The 21,413-nt window shown below is 34.5% G+C and overlaps 2 protein-coding genes across 9 annotated transcripts in view; one reads left to right on the plus strand and one right to left on the minus strand.

The window, feature by feature from the left end:
- The window catches only part of LOC128175563 (echinoderm microtubule-associated protein-like 2), a 29,630-nt gene extending 22,791 nt beyond the window's left edge, over positions 1–6,839 (minus strand). For 2 of the 7 annotated variants that reach the window (XM_052841316.1, XM_052841311.1), the window contains exons 1-2: positions 6,714–6,839; positions 426–575 (exon numbers count right to left, since the gene is read on the minus strand). In XM_052841316.1, coding sequence (XP_052697276.1) covers positions 426–575; positions 6,714–6,765 — 202 coding nt within the window. In that variant the 5' untranslated portion in view covers positions 6,766–6,839. Of the gene's footprint in view, positions 1–425; positions 576–1,929; positions 2,247–6,713 lie in introns of those variants that run through there. The other 5 variants (XM_052841310.1, XM_052841309.1, XM_052841313.1 and 2 more) reach the window with 4 other exon arrangements.
- On the plus strand, positions 493–20,579 carry LOC128175564 (uncharacterized). Of its 2 annotated transcripts, none has more exons than XM_052841318.1 (14): positions 493–622; positions 7,391–7,562; positions 8,592–8,758; positions 9,642–9,726; positions 10,282–10,429; positions 10,595–10,629; positions 11,013–11,259; positions 14,004–14,077; positions 14,200–14,313; positions 14,577–15,054; positions 17,162–17,273; positions 19,095–19,214; positions 19,501–19,590; positions 20,031–20,579. In XM_052841318.1, the coding sequence occupies exons 2-14, from the start codon at positions 7,437–7,439 to the stop codon at positions 20,131–20,133; spliced, it is 1,899 nt and encodes a 632-aa protein (XP_052697278.1). In that variant the 5' UTR covers positions 493–622; positions 7,391–7,436; the 3' UTR covers positions 20,134–20,579. The 2 variants fall into 2 exon arrangements, with proteins under 2 accessions (XP_052697278.1, XP_052697277.1); XM_052841317.1 differs by lacking the exon at positions 493–622 and adding an exon at positions 6,986–7,073.
- Positions 20,580–21,413: the final 834 nt, after the last annotated feature.

A 21,413-nucleotide genomic window follows, 5' to 3' on the forward strand; every position in this document is an offset into this window, starting at 1 on the left:
TCTACACTTTTATAATATACATGTGAACAATTGGATCTTCCACTTTACTTTTTGTTAACCTTCACATGATATCTATTGGCCCATATTCCTTTTTATAATTAGGCAAGTTGTCATGAGATCTTCCAATTTACCTTCAATGATCATTATCTTTATTTTTAGATCATCCAGCTTACCTTTGGTGGCCCTCACATGACCCAGCCTGTGGACGGCTATTCCTGCGATCTCCTAGCCTGCTTACCTTTGGTGGCTTCCACATGGCCCGGACTGTGGACAACTATTCCTGAGATCTTCCAGCCAGCTTACCTTTAGTAGCCTCCACATGGCCCGGCCTGTGTACAACTATTCCTGAGATCTTCCAGCTTACTTTTGGTGGCCTCCACATGACCCAGCCTGTAGATGACTATTCCCAAGATCTTCCAGCTTACCTTTGGTGGCCTCCACTTGGCCTAGCCTGCGGATGACATCAGCCAGTGCACTCTTCAGACAGATGATCTCATCCTCCTGCTGCTGGACCTTCTTCTCCAGACAAAGTACCCGCTGACACAGCTCTCCATGGTCCTGGCTCAACAGCCCATCTGTAACACCATCAAGGGATCAAAGAAATTACAAAGGCATCAAGCAGGTATCAGAGAAATTTCAGTGTGGTAAATTTTGCAACAGAACAACATTTATATACACAGCTAAAACTACCTACATATCAAAAGTCCTTAAAATATCTATTATATATATTAAAGTATCTATGTGGTAATCATGTTACATCATTGATGGCAATTATACATGCATACTTCTGTTGCACATGCAAAAATGGCAACTCTAATAATACAGAAAAACTGATTCGTGCGAAAAAAGGACTCTTTGGCCAATAAATGTTAATTTTCTGGCAACTCTGTCCAAAAATTATAACATGAAATCATCTAAGTTGTTTATGAAGAATGGCCAGATGTCACAATTATTAAATAAAGTGAGGAGAGAAATCATTACTTAGCTTTCCATTCAAGTCTTATAGTATTTCAAGCCAAAAACTTGTTTACTTTCACCACAAAAAAAGGTATTCAATTGTGTTTCAAAAGATTAGAAAACCCTGGCACAAGTGTTTACACAATTATGAAGGACCTCTGAGGTATATGCCCCTGAACATCAATATAGTATGGGATCCCTGTATGTATACAGGTACACTGTATTTATATGAACATAGTACAGATCAGCACTGTGTGTTGTATTTATTTGTGGTATTGATTTTTACCCCCATTAGCCATGGTCTGTACATAACCAAAACCACCAGTTACGGTTAATTTGGACATTCAGAGAAAACGCAGGCCCCACCAATCACCACAAATCCATTGTGACAATGCCCTGCATATAAATTGTCACTTGAACCCAAAGACAGGCATTGCACCGATGATAAAAACTACCGACATTTGACACAAGACCGTCAAGCTTTGTCTATTCTGAAGGAACTGATAAAACACTGCATACTAACGATAGTCTACTAATGTGTGTAAATTCAAACCTTATACATATTAGTCAAGAGTTGATTTGGTCTTTGTTTATATATCCAGAGCTAGAAATTAACAGAACACATTGTGCATTGTAACATCTGTATACAGTTATTACCTTTAGAAGAGTTTATTACATGTTGTTGAACATGCACATCATGGGATTTTGTAATGTGTATATAATTATAATTCAAAGCTCCCTACAAAACAATTACTGCAACTGCTCTCAAATCTTGGGAGACTACTACAGCTAAATGCTTTTAAAGTAAGCAATTAATGATCATCTTGAAAGTGAAAGTAGCAACATGCCTGCCGCTTACTCATCGCCAACAGCCTTTCTCATAAATGAAATATTTAGCATGTGTTGTTTGTGGCAAACGTAAACACACATTTTATCAATTGGAGAAATCAATTAATTCAATTTTCAGCTCACCTAAAACATCTTTATCATCAGAAACATGAAATCCAAAATCAATACTGCTACATTCAGTGGAGCACACTTGCGTACTGGGCAGGCTGTCAAGACAACTAGCAGATAGGTGGTTCTCCATTTTTCAAAAAAAATAAAAAATTCACGTTTCAATGAGAGAGGAGAGACACTAGCCTTGACAATGTGGGCATCTCTCATTCTATTCCCTAGCTCCTATATTTAGGCTATAAGCACAGGTATAGGATTAAGTCTTCATTTATGGAACACATTTGCTACCAATAAATCAATATCCTGTCTGAATGCACTTCTCTAGTAATACACAATGGTAGTATTCTTCTTCCAAATGATGACCTTGACAAGCTGCTTTAATTCTTAGTCATACTTTGAACTGGCAACCCTAATCTTGCTTTTTCATCATGTAACACAAAATTTTCTTCATTCACTCAGGGAAATAATGATTGGAACTTAATTAACGCTTGAGTAGCAATATTTGACAAAATCAACTACAGAGCCACTCCTATTATTTCTACTTCTCATCCATCACTCAAATTATTTTTTTTTATTTCCCCAAAAAACCTTGTCATTTTAGGAACCATTCAAAAAAAAGCTCAAGTGTGCTACTACGAAAGCCTCTTTAAATTCACATGTGCTTTTTTCTTCTAAGAACACTCAGTTGTAAAATTTTTCATTTCAAAAGTAAATATTCGACTCTTTGTCTGAAAAATGTGCTCATCTCATAAATCAACACTCCTGTCCCAAGATCTCCACAGTTTTATCGAGTCACCGCAAAAATGAGATAATTCAGGATATTACGTGATTTTACAATTATCAAGGAGATGATACCTGATGAACATAGAAAACGTGAATCAAAAACACGAAAAACAGACTTTAAACTTTGCTTGTAACAAGCATACTAACATTAACAGTTGAATTTATAAAAATATAGGCCTATCTACTTATCACTGCAGCAAGTTTGTATAGGATCTACATATTTTTCTCCTTGATAAAAAAAAGATACACATCCCCCAAAGTTCACAGATCTCCTATGGTTATCTCTCTACATGTACAAACACCTCACACCAGATATAATTATGAAATCCCGAAACAACCACTAGCTGAACTTCAGAACTCCATCAGCAATTTCAACAATCTTGGGCGCTCAGAATCTACCGTTTGCATACAAAACCCATAAAATCTCTGGTACATGTACTTGACGTACTACACACATGTAATTCTTTATCTAGACTTCAATGTATATTTTGTTGTATTTTGTTACACAACAGGGTCGATTGCTCACTGCAGGCACTGTTTTTGGCTCTTCAACAAGGAAACATCATCACTATATACAGATGTATCTGTTTTACATTAGATATTTACCCTAATATTATTTTCTATGCATAAAGAATCAGTTTACAAGCACATATAGCATTTTTTTCTGACCATCCTACATTTATAGCATCTGTAATAGGAAAACACATGCATTGATCCATGAAATAATTAATAATACAGTTGTTCCTTTGTATATAGTGGTAACTCATAATTTATACACAAGTAATTAACAAGACTTTTACTGCCCAATGCAACAATCAGAGACGAGTTACTGTGGAATCATTAGATTTCGTGGTGGCTCAATTTTCGTGGATTTCGTGGATACCTCTCATCCACGAATTAACATCCTCCACGAATAATATATTAGGGTTATAAAGTAATATTTCATTTTGTAGGTATAAGAAAATACACGAAATTACGTCCCCACGAACCTATAGAATCTAAGCAATCCACGAAAATTGGCCCCCACGAAAATTAATGATTCCACAGTACTTCCCTTAAAGTTACTTCATTTCATAGGAAGCTTTAATGATATAAATTAGTCTATGCATGAAAATAAAAACAGTTCTTTTTAGAGATCGGAGCCAGAGATTTTCTGTTCATTGACAATTTCTCTCTTGTCCCTATTAGCTATATTAAAGCTTGTAAAACAATTTTTCACACACATCAACCAAGCACAATTACTTTAAATGTCTGGGAGGCATCTTCTCAGCTCCTTTCTTGCAAGGAGAGAAAGAATTGGCTGCTTTGTTTTTGTTTGCTGGATGGTAAAAGGTAAAACTGGATAAAATACCCAACATTTAGTTAAGTACTAAAAATAAAAATCGAAAACTGCCTATTGCAAACTACTGGCTGACAATGAAACACTTTGTTCAGCCTCAATATCAGTTGCATCTATTACTGCAATTTCTATAAAACCTTTACAATAGAGCTTTTTTCCTGCAATATTCGTGTAAATGTAATTGTGTAAAATAAAATTGATTTTAGATTGTTAGTAATGTAAATTTCATCAACCTGTTGTACAAATTCAGAACTACGTAAATTCATCAAACATACTCTTGCCAATGTAGCTATTGATAAGCATTCGTTTGGGCATTTAATTTTTACTTTTTGGGGGGGCTGGTTGAACGATTTCCTTAAAAGTCCCGGCAGTGTTTGTTGCATTATTCAAATAATGTTTTGTCATTAATATTCAAAGGTTTACATAAAGAACTATATGCGATAAAGTTTAATTTCTGCCCCCATGTTTTGTAAATTTGAGAAAAACATCATATCATAAAGACATTTTGATAAAACAAAAAATTGAATATGCTAGTTACAAAAATCTAAAAGTTTTTCAACATCGATCATTCCTCATGCTTCTATGACGTCACGTAAATGGGCCATTTCCCGCATTTTCTCAAAAGATGAAAATTTTATCAGTTTTCCCTAATACTTAAGAATAGCTAGGAGTTATAGAGTGCAAAGTTGCTCCAAAACCATTTTATTAATAACATAAATTACTGTTCATATTATTTTGCATATCATATTTAAAAATCGTGTTGGAGCAAGCATGCACTCGATGTTTCTTTTTCAAAAAACTGATAGAAAATCACGCATTTTTGGCTAAAATATGTACTTTTTGTGCATGAACTTAGCTCATTACTAACATATCATATAATTTCTGTTACATTAAAGTTTTAGATAGTTTAAATTAGCTGAATTTTAAAATTTTAATGTAACATTTCTACTATGACTTCGATCCGACAATTTATCTTTATAATTCTTAACTAGATATATATATATTAACCTATCTTAACACAAATTTCTAAAGCTCCATTCATAACTTTCAATTTTGGGGCATAAAAACACTTTGCTTTCCACATAGCTCTTTATCAAATTTCCTAGCTGTTCTTTAATTCACTTTACTGATTTTAAATTTGCTCTTTAACAGAGTTAATGTCTAATTGTATATCCTGTTTTTCCATCTTGTTTGTATTTGAATATTTCCATACACATCTAAAAGATCTTAAATTTACATATATTTTATCGACCTGTAAAGCAAATACTCTTACATAAATATATATAGTAAGAAAATATTGTTCAAGGCAGTTGCAAGTGACTTTTGTTAAAAAGTCAAAAAAGTGTAACATTCAAATACATCACAGGACACTATTGGTTCAATGGATTGGATCAGTATTTTTACAAACAAACCCCCTGAAATAATGCGTCTTTCTAATTTATCAGTCGACATGAACTGACTGACACGCATAACTCTTTAAATGCCACCTAAAATACAGTTTACTTTTTATCCTATCAGGGATAAACTAAAACATTAAAGGCCTGACCCTGCTTTACAGCAACCTTATATATTTCCTTGTTAGCAGGTTTAAGTCTTACTGTATAGTTCTTATCTATCATTGGCAGTTGTCCATTAAGCCTTTCTAGACTATTACGGTAATTCATAAATTTTTTTTTTTTGCTTATTGAAAAAAAAAATTTCAAATGCCAAAAAATTATGTCATACTATGTCTCATGGAAGACAGACTTTTGAAACATGCAGAAGATTGCAATTCACGCTGCATTGAATAGAAGCACACTTATTCATTGTAACCCGTTTGTTTTCTCATTTCTAATGGTGACTTTACAGGCATGTTTGGAATAGCTTGAAGCAAGGCATCTCAGGGGTAATAAATGACAGTAAAGTGCGTCTTTCCTCTATCTATGCAAGTAAAGTTATTGCATTTGAGACTTTTATGAATCCCCTGGTTTAAACATGATAATTTTATGTAGCCATGCATTCAGTGCAAGTTTTTTTTTTTAATTAATTATATATTTAAGAAGTCGTATATTTTGTTTTAAATGCATTAATGCGATTTTAATTTAATTAGAAATATCTTAATCAGCATTTGTAAGATAATTCACAACTGATAAGCTGATAAGGATGTCTTCACATTTTATTTCTGTTGGAAAGTTACTTGAAGTATTCATTTTCTGGCACATCTTATGTTTCAAACCTAAAAATCCCTGTCAGTTCTTCAAAAGTGCTATATTCATTGGAAGCAAGAAGCTAGAGCCCATCAATTAGATTTCCCTTTACTGTGTATATGCAAATATCAAAGATATCGTTAAAAGAATTGAGAGGGTTCCAAAATACCTATAACTTTTTAATTTAAAAATTATGCACACTGTAGTGAATTAACTTCTCTTGTCAAAACATGCATATTAGGTTAGGCAACACAAGTTATCAAATCTTTAGAATATATGCATTAGAGTAATTATTCATGCGAGCAAGTTGGTCCAAATGACCGACACTAGCAATTATGTACGGCACTGTAAAGTGTTGTGAAGTATATAAAGAACAACACCCAACTCAGCGGTCGGTTCTTCAGAAGCAGTTTTCAAGAATATCGAATGTTGGCTGAGGTGCAATGAATGAAATAAACATTTTGCTGTCTTACTTTAACATTATCACTCACCGACACTGTCCGAGAGCATGCCATTTGACAAGTCCGTGGCAGTACTGTCCATCTCTGAAACTTGCTAAACTGGTCACAGGTGTGAGAGGACCAGCTACAAGAACGGTGTAAAATTAGAACTTATTACAACGTGTATTTCATAGTTATCTCATATTTTTATTGTAATTAAAATGGCCACAACATAACATGTCTGAGATTTGTTTAATCGATGAACTATTAGTTAGTTTTATTGTAACTTTGTAAGCTAACATGCATTTAACCTCACGAAACATTTTACCACTTCCTGTCGCCATACTTTTTGAGGCGGGAAATCTTGAAAGATTGACAGCGTGCAAAAAAGTTGATGTTTTCGTATAAAAAGTAAATATTACAGTATTTTTAGACATGTTTTGAATTTTTTATGAGGCATTTTTTTTAGAAATGATCTAAAAGGCTTAGTTTCTAAAGGGACAGAAGTCTTATATTGCTATGTGGGTCTTTAAGAAATATCTGATCCCTTATATTGAGCGAATAAAATTATTTTATTTTTCAATTTTGTAAAGGTAAATAAGAACAATATGCATGTCTATAAAGAAACTAATGATGAAATTAAAAAATTACCAGAAACCTTATTTTTATTGAAAAATTATGCTGTAGTTTTTATTTCCTATACACATGTCTGTAAATTTATTCTACAGAATCCTAATTTCTTCATAAAAAAGGGATATCGTCACAAAAAAATCGATGTTTCCATACCTCAGTAGAAGTTTACGAACAAATGAAGTCCAACTTTACAGCCATTCCCATGACTGTTTTGGATCAGTTAACCAATGCTTTTGTCAAGGAGATTCTTCTAATGACAACTCAATGGTAACCAATTAGCGTTTGAAGTTAAGAAATAAAATCTAGCAAACATTTTATAATATATATTACGGTAATTATTATCTGCATGTTAATCAATTTCCACAGAGCCTGAATAGTATACTTTCAGAAGGAGATAACTATTATGTTATATTTACATTCAGTGTATATTTCCCCTTATGTTTGCATTGGAAGTCTGCGACATTCAATTTTCTATGATTACACTTTGCTAATTCATGCGCCATGAGCACAAATATAAACGTCTTCATGTGTTTTGAGTATATTAATTTTTGTAAGATTAAATGAAACTTTTAAACTTACATAACCATTTTGATACGTATGTATGTCCTTTTGAAAAACAATCATTAATACTGTGGAATCATTAAATTTCGTGGGGGCCAATTTTCGTGGATCGCCTAAATTCTATAAGTTCGTGGGGACATAATTTCATGTATTCTGTTAAACTTACAAAGGAAAAATGACTTTATAACACTTATTTATTAATTCGTGGAGGATGTTAATTTGTGGATGAGAGGTATCCATGAATTCCATGAAAATTGAACCACCACGAAATTTAATGATTCCACAGTATATATCTTCTACTTAATAGAAAATACTTTCTCCAAAATGTTTCCGGCACCATATTTTTTTTCGCGGAAGCTAACTAAATGTTAATATGGATGTTCCATGAAGTTTCCATCCCTGACTAAGATTTTAAATAATGGTTATATAGCAGCAATACACAATATTTCGTACAAATAGACATCAGTATGAGTATATAAATATAAGCATTGACTGCTTATTTTTGGATGTCGTTGGACCTATGACACACCAAACGGTGCAGACAAATTATCATACCGCGTTAACATAGGACCGACGACATCCAAAAATAATGTGTGGTTTTCAATTTGAATACACACCGCTTGGTGTGTCATAGGACCAACGACATCCAAAAATAAGCATTCAATGCTTAAATCAATTAATTTTTTTGCTATGAGTGATTTTATAACCTTCTGTTTTTCAAACTCTCATTTTAAGGGCTTTGTTAGTAACGAAAGTGGTGGACTTCCTAACACTGTGACTATACCGATGTCAAGTTCCATGTTATCGCCCGTCTCAGCTCATTTAAAACCACATAAACGGACAGGAGAGAAAACCCCCAAAACATTACTAAAAATGATGGAAAGACATAGAGAAAACGAAAGGTAAAAATTTAAAGCTATACACGCTATAACTTGCGTCAATTTTGAATAAAAGGGAAAATGTATGTGTTTGATTACTAATAAAAGTTACCTTCATGCTGTTAATTATAATGCTCAATTCGATCACGTAACAAATATATCAAATATTAAACAATAAAAAATATTTATTTTCCTGCCAGGAAAGTAATGCCTCCTCATGAATATCAATCTATCACGTGATATCGACAGCTAAATTTAGTCTATCATACCACAACTGGTGAAGGGTCAACATCTTCATAATTGTGATAGTTTCACAAAGGAAAGGATATTTTCAGTAAAACATAAATTTGTCCGATATACGAGTACAAACAAAAGAAAAAATACAAGCCTGTGAGTAGATATGAATACTTCCTTTAAAAAAATGACGTAGACCTGTGTTTTCCCCTATGTGCTATTTATAGATCCTATAAGTGTTAATGCGGAAGTAAGGGTATCGTGAATGACACACGTATTTTACTCATTATACATGTATGTATTTCAAATTAACAACTGTTAAGCATATTAAAATTCAAGTTGGATATCTAATTAGGCAAACAATAACGACCACCTAGTTCTCCGCGGACATGCGCAATGAGGTCGGTTTCGCTCTTCCTTCATCAATATTCATGAAAAGGTCTATTTTCCTTGCAGGAAAATAAACAATTAAAAATCTATATCTTTGTAACTAGATGGAATTCACCATTGTAATATACAGATTAAGGATAACTTTCTTAAGTAGACAACCACATGCGTTTTCACTGTCATTCAAAATTGACGCAAATTATAGCGTGTATAGCTTTAAATGATTTAGAATTGATTGACACAATTGTTGAATTAAAGGCTTATCTTATATTAAATTTTTCTTTAGAGTCCGGCATCATACACTAAATGAATCTATGAAGAAGGTCTGTGAACGTGTCCCAGGTTACTCTGATGTCATGAAAGAAACAAAGGTAATGGTACGTTAGGCCAAAAGAATATGATAAACAATACCTGGTAGTTTCTCACACCAAAATGTAATGTTGCAAGCAGGTTTCTCTTGCTGTATTAGAGTGGGAGTAAGTCAAGTTTTATTTCTTATTAAAAATAAGTTTTTCCACTATTCCATCTGGCTATAAATACCAGTATATATTTCAATTATTAATGCAGCATCATTTGTCCTGGTCACTGGACCAAAGAACACTTATTTTTTTGGCTTTATAAGATAAGTTATTATTAAGCAGAAACTTTTTAGATTTATAATTGCATACTGTAAATTCCTTATTTTACGCTAGCTAGTACATGTACTTAATTCAACGATTCCGGTGTTTTGTATCAAATCGCGAGAATATAAAATCACGATCAGCAAATTTTTGTTATAATTTCCTGTAGTTCAAAACTATCTGAAAAATAAAAGCGAGATTTTAAAATCTGTGAGGGTTGCTTCTCGCGATTTTACGCGGAAATTAATTCCTCGCGTTAAATTAGGAACAGTACTACTACATTAATGTTTTTCTTTTATGTAATAGGTGGTAATGATGCAAAAAATCATTGCTTATGTTTGTTACTTGGAAAACACTGTCCATGACCTGTGTGAAAAACTTGACCTTAAAGTTGGCGATCTTCTGATGTCCACGGACTTCATCACTGAGCAACTGCGGACTAAAAAAGCTACTAGTACATTACATATGTTACTTCTTGTCATTCAGATTTTCCTGGCATCAAATTTGTAGGAGATAGCAAGTTTTAAAAAAAACGAAATATGGCTCAAAATTGAAAGATGTATGTTTCTTCATGTAAATTGTTATTTTAACAGCAGAGAATATTTTTTTTTTTTATAAGCTTTAAAGAAGGATCCTCCTGTTCTGAAGCAAAAGGTAGGGGGACACACTGTATAAAAGAAAAAAACAATGTTGCTTTGTTCCAGTGCAAAATGTTTTGTGATTTTCAGGTTTGTTTGCATGGATACAATAAAATAGTCAGGTCAATTTTGTTTCCAATGAGGAGGCTTAGGAAGATACAATCATGATAATTTCTCAATCAGATTAAAATCAGATCCTTGTTTTTCTATTGTCGCTACATGAGGATGTTTTTTCAATAGAAAAACAAGGAGCGGATCGACTATCTGATTTAATAATCAGATTTGATGATTTCTATATAAACCTTGTTACTATGTGTGAAGTAGGAGAAATAAACCCAATTTCAGCAAGATATTAGATAGCTCTCAAGATTGATGCAGATCAATTTGACACTATTTCAGACCAAAATTAAGTCTGATCACAAGAAACATCAACTGGAGCAGAGAAGGCTGAAGATTTCCTCCCCGACCATAGACTCCACAACTGACCACCAACTGGTGGAGGACTACGAGTCTTCCCAGGAGTCAGGGGTCGGGACCAGTGTGGGGATGCACTCCTTCCCCTACCTGAGGGACCACAAGTGGCTGACATCCCCCATCAAAAACCTGATGGACATATCTGTGTGTGGAGAGTCCAAAGATGATCCAGGTTATTAATTTTTTGAAAGCACTGCTTCTCATTTTTAGCTCACCTGAGCTGAAAGCTCAAGTGAGCTATTCTGATCACATTTTGTCTGTCGTCTGTCTGTCCGTCTGTCCGTCCGTCCGTCCGTCCGTAAACTTTTCACATTTTCAACATCTTCTCAAGAACTACTAGGCCAATTTCAACCAAACTTGGCACAAATCATCCTTAGGCAAAGGGGATTCAAAGTTGTGAAAATTAAGGGCCATACCCGTTTTCAAGGGGAGATAATTAGAAATTAATGAAAAATTTCGAGAAATTTTCAAAAATCTTCTTCTCAAGAACCAGAATGCCAGGAAAGCTGAAACTTGTGTGGAAGCATCCTCAGGTAGTGTAGATTCAAAGTTGTGAAATTCATGACCCCCGGGGGTAGGGTGGGGCCACAATGGGGGGTCGAAGTTTTACATAGGTATATATAGAGTAAATCTTTAAAAATCTTCTTCTCAGAAACTAAACAGCCAGGAAAGCTGAAACTTGTGTGGAAGCATCCTCAGGTAGTGTAGATTCAAAGTTGTGAAATTCATGACCCCCGGGGTAGGGTGGGGCCACAATGGGGGGGTCGAAGTTTTACATAGGAATATATAGAATAAATCTTTAAAAATCTTCTTCTCAGAAACTAAACAGCCAGGAAAGCTGAAACTTGTGTGGAAGCATCCTCAGGTAGTGTAGATTCAAAGTTGTGAAAATCATGATCCCTGGGGGTAGGGTGAGGCCACATTGGGGGGGGGTTAAAATTTTACATAGAAATATATAGAGTAAATCTTTGAAAATCTTCTTCTCAGAAACTAATCAGCCAGGAAAGGTGAAACTGTTGTTGAAGCATCCCCAGGTAGTGTAGATTCAAAGTTGTGAAAATCATGATCCCTGGGGGTAGGGTGGGGCACAATGGGGGGTCGAAGTTTTACATAGGAATATATAGAGTAAATCTTTAAAAATCTTCTTCTCAGAAACTAAACAGCCAGGAAAGTTGAAACTTGTGTGGAAGTATCCTCAGATAGTGTAGATTCAAAGTTGTGAAAATCATGATCCCTGGGGGTAGTGTGAGGCCACATGGGGGGGGGGGTGTTAAAGTTTTACATAGGAATATATAAAGTAAATCTTTAAAAATCTTCTTCTCAGAAACTAATCAGCAAGATGATTCTTTATCATTGTTAAAACTTTGGCTCCAGGACAATTCTTCGGCCTCACAAGAAGGTTCAGAGTTTGATGTAGCTAAATATCCCATATATAAACAATTGTAAAGGATCTTTTTGAGAACTGCAATACTCAACATGTGATATGACTATAGAATTGAAGCAGGCAGCTATTTTTTCATTAGAATCTTTTTGTATTACTGTATTGAGTTATTGCCCTTGATTTATTGATTCTTGATTATTTTAATTAATGCATCCACTGTTAACCAATTATTGTGATGATTATTTTTATACAATAATAAATATTCAATGTATATAAGGCCTAAAAAAAAAATAGGTTTGTTTCCGCTTTCCCGACCGACCCTAACTTAAACCCGCCGACCCCAATTTTTTTTTTGAGCTTTTTCGTAAATTTCCGTTTTTATCCGTTTTTTGTTAAAATTTCGTTTTTATCCGATTTAAAAATTTATAAAACCTATTTAGATGTCATCAGTGTTGTGTAGCTGTTTGTTATTTACAAATGGCAGCACATGTCGTGCCAGTTGAGCTCGAGAAATGTTCCCATCAGCCGGCAGCCGGGGAAAAAGTTCATCAGATCATTTAAAAAATGACAACAAATACTTGGTTGTTTATTATCTTACCCAGTTTAATAGATAAATGGTTTAATAACCACAACTGAACAGATGGAGAGGAAAAAAAAAAGATTTAAAAAAAAAAAAAAGCCGACCTACCGACCCTAATTTTTTTCACCCTGAAAGCGGAAACAAACCTATTTTTTTTTAGGCCTAAGTTGTTCTGCATAAGAAGTTTTGGGTAAGGCCAGATTATTTTGTTTATTTTTTATTTCCAATTTTTAGATACTATGAATTATTTTAGGTTGGCACATATATAGGGACAGTGTCTATTGCATTTCGATGAGCGACAGTTTGGGGTGAAACTTGAACAGGTATGGATAGATTGAGTGTGTGAACATCCTTGCTCTATCTAATCTACGTGTTTTCAAACCTTCGATACAAAGTGTGCGGTCTTTCTTGCCCTGTATCGCATTAATACAAGTGTGCAGTCATATCTGCTTGTATTGGTGGTAGTAGCGGCGGAGCAGTAATGTATGGTCATCCATGCTGGTGTTCAGGCCTTTCTAGCGCAAGTGTGCGGCACTCCCTGCTTGCGTTAGGTTGAGCTGTTGGTGCAAGTGTGCGGTCATCCCTGCTTGCGTAAACGTTGGTACCTGTTGAGTTGCATAGGTGTGCGGTCATCCCTGCCTGCGTAACTTTGAGTCCCTATATATGTGCAGGAGCGGTGATTAAAGTCTGCTCTTGTAAATATTGGCAGCAATCAGGGCTATCCGAGTTCCAAGGGGGAAAAATGGATTTTATTTATACAGGATCTACATGTATTATTGTACATTGTCCAGATTGTTTGTATTATGACTTCATTAAGCTGATTTTATCATACTTATTGTTCCTCAGGTGAGCGATGTGGCCCATGGGCCTCTTGTTTATTTTCTTTCAGTTGTACAAGTTGTTTTTCATCTTAATTGCTGAAATATTTTAAAAATATTGTTGGTTTTTGTTATAGATGAGGAAGGATTCTTTAGCCAGTCTACACAGGGTATTCTGAGCCAGTTAATAGACACTCCATCCAAACTGATAGTAAGTTAGAACTGTCTTATTCAACAAAGATATGTACAACATCAGATGTCTGACTCTTAAAAGTTTTTTGCCAGAAATACTGCAAAATTGACAGTGAGTAAATCAAATAATGTTGATAATAGTTTCAGAATGATGACTTCTTGCCTTCTTCATCCTGCCTTGACAATTTCCCAGATGCCTTTGATCTCATGTCTAGTCCTATTGGTAAACGGTCATCTCAGCTAAACAGTCCAAGGGTGAGGGTTTGTACTAGTATTTATTATGAAAAAAACGAAACCACACACGTAGAAGAAATCTAAAGCTTATAATAGGTTAAGTTGCTCCAAGTGAAAACTTAGCTTATAGTTAAGTCAATTGTTTGTGGAGCATTTTAGATTGCCTTAACTTTGAGTAATGTTTCCAAGTGCATTGCAGACGTATTTGATGTTATAACAGGAAAGAAAACAAAGTGTTGATTTACTACAATGAATTTCAAATATTCCAATGTTTATCTATGAAGGAGAGAATATTGCTGAATTCCTCCTATGGGATCAAAAACGATGTACAAGACTATACTGAGGCTGCTGAGCACACAGATGGGGAGATGAGAACCATATCCCCCGAGAGTATACTGCAGACCAACGTATACAGGGAGGACGTCTTCTTATCCCAGGCATCCGAGCCCCTCAGTCAGCACAATACATCAGGACTCTCCGATATTTCTGTCTTCCTGTCAAGTCCAGAGAGGCCAAGCATGCAGAATACTCCAGTGAAAAGTCCGTACTGGCCAGGGAAGAACAAGCGAAAGCAGTACACCCCTAAAAGGTCACCATTTAATAACATCACAAACCTCAGGCTGCAGCCATCTGTATCAGAGGAGGAGGAGGAGGAGGAGGAAGAAGAAGAAGAAGAAGAGGTGGATGAAGATTATGAACCAGAACCAGCAGCAAAAAGATTTAAATCTGACTCCTGTGGAAAATTTTTGCGAAGAAGCCCAGGTGAAGTAAAGAATTCAGTATAGTAGGATGTTTGTTGTTATATGATAGTTATACTTGTGGTAAAACAGTGCATGTACAAGCTAGTACATGTACTTAGTATACCTGGTAGTACAAACAAAATATTTAGGGTACTGCTCTGGGAGGTGCCCTATAGTGATCAGTCTGTCAATTTGTTCATTGGACAACAATTGTTTAGAGTATATTTTCTCTCCCTCTTGCCCATTTGACTCATACATATTGTACTACATATGATGACATGAAGAATGCTTGTAGGTAATTCTAAAGGGTGTTCAGTGACATAAAACCAAGTTTCTAGGTCAAAGGTAAACAAGGGCACCACTAAGCAGAGCATCCCCTCGCTACATGGCTTATTGTAGGGGGAAATGCATTAATTAGGAAAATACATGTAAATTTATCAGATCAAAATAAATATGACACAAGTATCTCTATTTTATCCTAATCCCCATCAAGCTTTGTGGTGTATAAATTGAGGGAGGTTTACATTAACGTAGTTGGACAGTTTTCATATTCCTCGCAGAAACTCAACACATATGCTTTAAAGTTTAAAAATTTAAATTCATTTAGTGAGATTCATTTTTATACATGTATAAGCATACATAAACGATCCATATACATTATGAAACATAGTTGAAGATCTAGCGATTGGTAGTCTGCTCTGATGGACAATTCTAGTTGCTTGTAGTAGATATGCAGCTATCATTAATCTAAAAAAAAAATTCATGTGATAAATGTTCGATATATGTCAAAGTCTCTTATGAATTTTTGACTAGTTGTACTATCGGATAACTAATACGAAAAAATTTGTCCGAAAGTTGACTGCTTGTTTCGATGTAAATCAGATGACTTTAATCTCTTGCCCGCTTCAACTTTTAACTGTGGGCAAATTTTTAACCCTCCAATCCTACAAACTGTTTGTTTATTTTTACCTTTACTAGATTTAAATCCCCAAAAATGTCAAGTTGTTGATTTTTATTAAGTACATACAGAAGCGATTTACTTAAAGTTGTATATAAAATTACCAGAAATGTCGATTGTCAAGTCGTACATATATTCCTGTTTAAACTTTGTTTTTTACAAAGATTTAAAAATTATTTTATCAATTGACTTGGAAGCTACATGTTTAATCTTTGTCCTTTTAACATGCCAAGGAAGTGTACAAAGTTTGATGAATATTCATGGGAGGGTTTTCTTGGAATTTTGCTAAAGAGCTGACAATGGACACCCACACACACATACATACATACACACATGCACAGCAGTGATGCTATATCCCCCTTGCAACAAGTTGCACGTGGGGACAATAATGTAGCAGATCTCTTCAAAAAATCATTGCTGGGGCCATATTTTCTCTCTCTTTGGCCAAATCTGGCCCATACTTTACCAAAAGACAGCTTGTAGTTAGAGAATATGTAGTTGCCTTGAACCAAGTTTCTAGGTCAAAGGTTTGTTACTGACTGTTTACTGGACTTTACCGACCAAACAAATTTCTGTATTCAGTCAGTAACAAACCTAATAAGTGTTTTGTTTTGTCAAGGACCAGTTTGATATGTAAACAATAAATGATAATATATAACAATTAAATTCATAGCTTAATTCTCAAATTTTTTACCTTCCTCGTCAGTGGAACCTGGCCTGGATGCCATTGTAGGATCGTAATATTACGTCACGGGCAAAGGGGGGGTCAATCTAAATATTTCAGGGCTAAAAATTTAAAGGTATGGTTGAACGTTTGTGTAAAAAACCAGCTCAAATAACGTTACGTCCACCATGTTGCTGTATAAATTTTGACACTCGCCATGTAAAGAAATTTATAAGGCAATCACGTGACACAATTTATCCAATGACGTCGAGACATTCTAGTATGAGGCAAAAGAAAAGTCCTTATCAAGACCCTATTTCTTTTTTGTTGGCCATATCTGTTTTAAACAATAATGTCCTTCATGAAAGTGGGGCCCACCATCTCGGTGATATATGAGTTTTCGTTATAGTAGTCACTATTAGTAAGTGATAAAGATACCTATTTTGGGAGGTATGGTGATGTGTTGAAGCAATTTCACAGTATATATTCAATGATTGTTAATTGTAGTTGATGAGGACTTTGTATCTTATGTTCCATACATTTGGAAGTTCCATAATACATCTCGATCTCGCCGACAGAAAGCAACACCTGTTCCAGAAAAACGTAGTCAGGACTCTCAGTAAGCCATCATTTCTTTCACCAGACCTTGTGCTTGTTGTTGTGATGCTCAATACTTAACTTTCCTTAAATACTCTCCAAACTGGACTTTTATTCTGCAACCACATCAACTTCTGACCAGGCTGGTCATTGTGATAGCTAATGTTACCCTTAATTTCATTGGTTAATATTCCCAATTCTCCAGTCAGAATCAGTCTTTCTCGAAGACTTCAAAATGGCCGGCCTTGTCAGAAGTCGACGTGGTTGCAGAATAAAAGTTCAGTTTGGAGAGTAGTTAAGGAATTTCATCAAAGTTGGAGGATGTAAGTAGTGTGCGTTTGATGCATGATTTTATAAAATTTGTGCGAATGCTTCTCCACTTGTCGAAAACCTGTTGTTGTCATAGGCAAAAACCCATTAGGAGCCCTGGACTGGTAAATGTCCGAATAAAAATAAACTGGCGACTTTGAGAGAGGAATGACGTATATCTCTACTATTTTAAGACCTATCAACTTGAAATTCGGCATGAATGTATCTCAGACGACAGACATCAAATTTACGGTACTTAAAACTTCATGCATATTGTGAATGTTGTAAAAATTTATTAGGCTATTGAAGTGAGCTGGTAGTTTTTTATCTGGGTCAGAGTTTGACCCCTTTCTTTATTTATGGTTACATTGAAATTGATTCTAAAACGAGCTTGGCTCCTCTGATACAATGAGGAATTATAAAATCTTCTCCAGACCCAAATACATGTAGCTCATAATAACCAAACTTTTACATCAGCTTTCTGATGTATGGTAGATTTGAATTTCTTCAAATCATGACCCCAAGAATTCAGGAAGGGGCGCTAAAAAGGTCATAAAGAAATAAGTAGAAAACAACACTTAAATAATTTTTCTGAAGAATCATAAAAAATCTGAAGGCTATTATTTGAGAAAATAAATCAGAATAAAGCTATAATACATTGTACCAAATTATACATTTATAAGTATTGCTTTTACCCTTATGGATCATAATGAAGCAGTTACCCAACTTGGGGGGAGGGTGAGTTTTAGGATTATATATTATGAAAAATTCTTCTGAGGCAAACAGCTAGTAGCTGGGGGTGGCGGGTGAGTAAACAAGGCTTGAAATTTTTGTAGATTAGGTTTGTAATGATGAATTTTCAGTGTTATTATCTATTTAAAATAAATACATTAATGGTATATGTTAGAAAATTTTAAAAAACACTTTTTTTTGTACCAAACATGTACTGGTCATTTGGACTGTAATTGGTCCTTGGTTATTTTTATCGGTTGCTGCTGACAGGACCAAAAGATTTCAAGAACTCTGAGTTACATTTTCTCAAGTTGAATGTTTCTTTTTGGTAGATACACAAATAGAATAATTAAATTGAATTAAACTAAAATGAAAAAGCTAATATAACTTTATTAAAGAAGTTGATGGCTTGTAATCAGTTGAAACAAATAGATTGAGACTGCATTTAGATTCCATTGTTTGTATGTATTAGGTAGTCTTTGATTCCAAATGCTGCCGCTTCCTGATAAGAGTTATGACCAATATTACTCAGGTGAGCAAGATGGCCCCTGGGCCTCTTGTTGTGTTTGTAATTAAGCTATTAAATAGATTTTGGTGTCAATACTATGGTTGTGATTTATTAATAATTACACATGATTTAACCTAGCTTCCCTTTTGTTTGAATAGAAATTTCATTGCCATGAATAAAAAAATATCCTTGCAAGAGAGACACGTATGTTAGATTCTGTAAATAAAGTAAAAGAAAGCAAAACAGTGATGTTTGATATTGAACATAATCTCTTAGTGGAATGGTCATTCACAGGGAACCTGAAAGTGAGAACAAGAGCTCTGTTTGTAAACCAGAAAAAATAGACCACAGGAAAACCACCTGGATGAATGGGTTCATGATGTTCAGTAGATACAATCGCAAGAAATTCATTGAGTGAGTTTCTTTGCTATTTATACATTTATTGCTTTACTTATAATTCTTTTAATATTTTAAGATTAACATCCAAAGGAAAAAGTCATAAACAATTTTTTCAGTTTTGTGTCAATTTTTTTTCTTTACATATATTACAAAATTCATTATTACCAGTAAATCATGCACAGTGAGGAAAGTTTAATATGATTCATTTGAAATCAGCAAGGGGGCATTATGTCCTATAGATTGGTTTAAATGGTTCAAATCCAAATGTCATACCGTTGCCAGCTTTTCTTGTTTCCTGTAGGGCTAACCCTGGGGTACACACCTCTCACATCAGTAAAATCCTGGGCCACACCTGGAGGAACATGTCAGCTGAGGACCAGAAACCATACAAGTAAGAGGGGGAGTATATATAGATACTGGTAGTCAGTGAAACTTGGCCGTGGCAGTCACACCATTCCTCTGCTATTGCAGTCTAAAAATCATACTTCTAGAGAGCAGCAGTCTGATATCAGTACTGTCCCATTATAATTCTTCTATAAGAACTGGTACTTCTTTTAAAGGCATTCGGTGTTATCGATAAATAGAATGTATTAATTGCCTCATACAGTTCTGTATGAAAATATCCAACAGATAGTTTCAGATATTGATCGATCATTTTTATCAATGTAGAAAAATAAACGTGAGTGTTATTTGATATTAGATTGAACCATGAAAATGGTTTCTTCATTACATACTTTGTAGGTGTAGTACCCCAGTACATTTATTTACATTTGTATACATGTGTATCATCACATGCTATTATTATTGATCTTACAAAAAAATGAATTTCAGGGATGAGGCCAAACTGTATGCCAAAGAAATGAGGAGTGATAACTTAACATGTCAAGAAAACAGTGGGAATGTGGAGCTGTCCAGCCCAGCAAAAACAGAATGAGACCATGGCCCATTATAAAGAGCTGCCTTTTCATTAAAATGGTTCAAGAAACCCCACGGGTGGTTGTGAAAATTTCACCATCAACAAAATGCAACATTGCATAATGAATGGGATACTTTACTGATACACGATATTATATTCTTATATCTCGGTATACATTTTTAAAACTGTAGTGTCTGATATGTTAGGGTGGTTGAATGCAGTGTACATTCCTTATGTAGAAGTAGCAATGTGTTACCTGTCATGGACCCTGGTGGGTATAAAGACTGATTTTATTTTTTATACTTTTTTATTACAGGTTGATACGTTGTTACAGACATTATTTGTTTCCTATTACTTTGAATTGTTATTGTTTTATTACCAGTCCACATTGTTATTCAATCATGTTGCCAAGATGTCATGCGGATATATGTTTTAAAACTTGGAACATTTTAATAAAACATGTTGAGGATATTACAACTTTGCTTAATATTTATATAAGAGCGCTAATTTTAGTATCCCTGCAAATCAAATTGCAGGATATTCTCATTCGCATTAGCCATCAAACAATTTAGCCAATAAGCATGAATATTGATATTCTTTAAAAGGACTATACGTGATGAGGACTTTAAATGACCCCCTTAAATGAACATCATTTTACTGCATTCTTTTGATTTCTTTGTACAGATATACATGTGAAGTTTTTTTAAAGTTTTTATTTTGATACAAATGCCCACAATTTAGAAATTGACATCATAAAGTTAACATTTTCCTGCTTTATTTATATTTTTAGCACAATATGACTTTTTTTTATGTTAAATTTTTTTTCGGATGAGTCCCTCCCTTCACTTTAAAAAAGATGCTCCATGTGTGAAATTAATGTACCTGAATAACTTAAAATAAAGGCGAGTTAAGGGAGCCAAATTCGACCCATATCATATACATTTATATAGTTATTTCAACGAAAAAAAAATGGTTGGTTAAATGAGAGTTATCCACCCTTGCCCACAATGTTAAATATCTGATGCAATTTACTATTTTTTATTTGCAGATTTTATGTCTGAAACATATGCCTTAATAACATTTATTTCATTGAAATAAAGAAATGAAACATGCAGTTGGTTAGGCACGCTTAAGCCTCAGATATTAAGTTACAATGGGTGCGGAAGGGGGTTGTAGTTGATCTAATGGGTAGTAATCACCCAATTAAAAAATATTTAGAGTTTCTATACTACAATCCTTTGTATATATGAACAGACTGGCTGGAAATTAATCAAAGTTTTCCAATCACTGTTAGATTC

The sequence above is a fragment of the Crassostrea angulata genome, chromosome 3 (assembly GCF_025612915.1).
Source record: "Crassostrea angulata isolate pt1a10 chromosome 3, ASM2561291v2, whole genome shotgun sequence".
NCBI classification, from domain to species: Eukaryota; Metazoa; Mollusca; class Bivalvia; order Ostreida; family Ostreidae; genus Magallana; species Magallana angulata.

Excerpts from the sequence above, each read along its gene's own strand:
- LOC128175564 (XM_052841318.1), top strand. The coding sequence starts at position 7,437 with ATGTTTCCATACCTCAGTAGAAGTTTACGAACAAATGAAGTCCAACTT. Across the intron at positions 8,759-9,641 it reads AGACATAGAGAAAACGAAAG|AGTCCGGCATCATACACTAA; the intron begins GTAAAAATTTAA and ends ATTTTTCTTTAG. Across the intron at positions 15,055-17,161 it reads ATTTTTGCGAAGAAGCCCAG|TTGATGAGGACTTTGTATCT; the intron begins GTGAAGTAAAGA and ends TGTTAATTGTAG.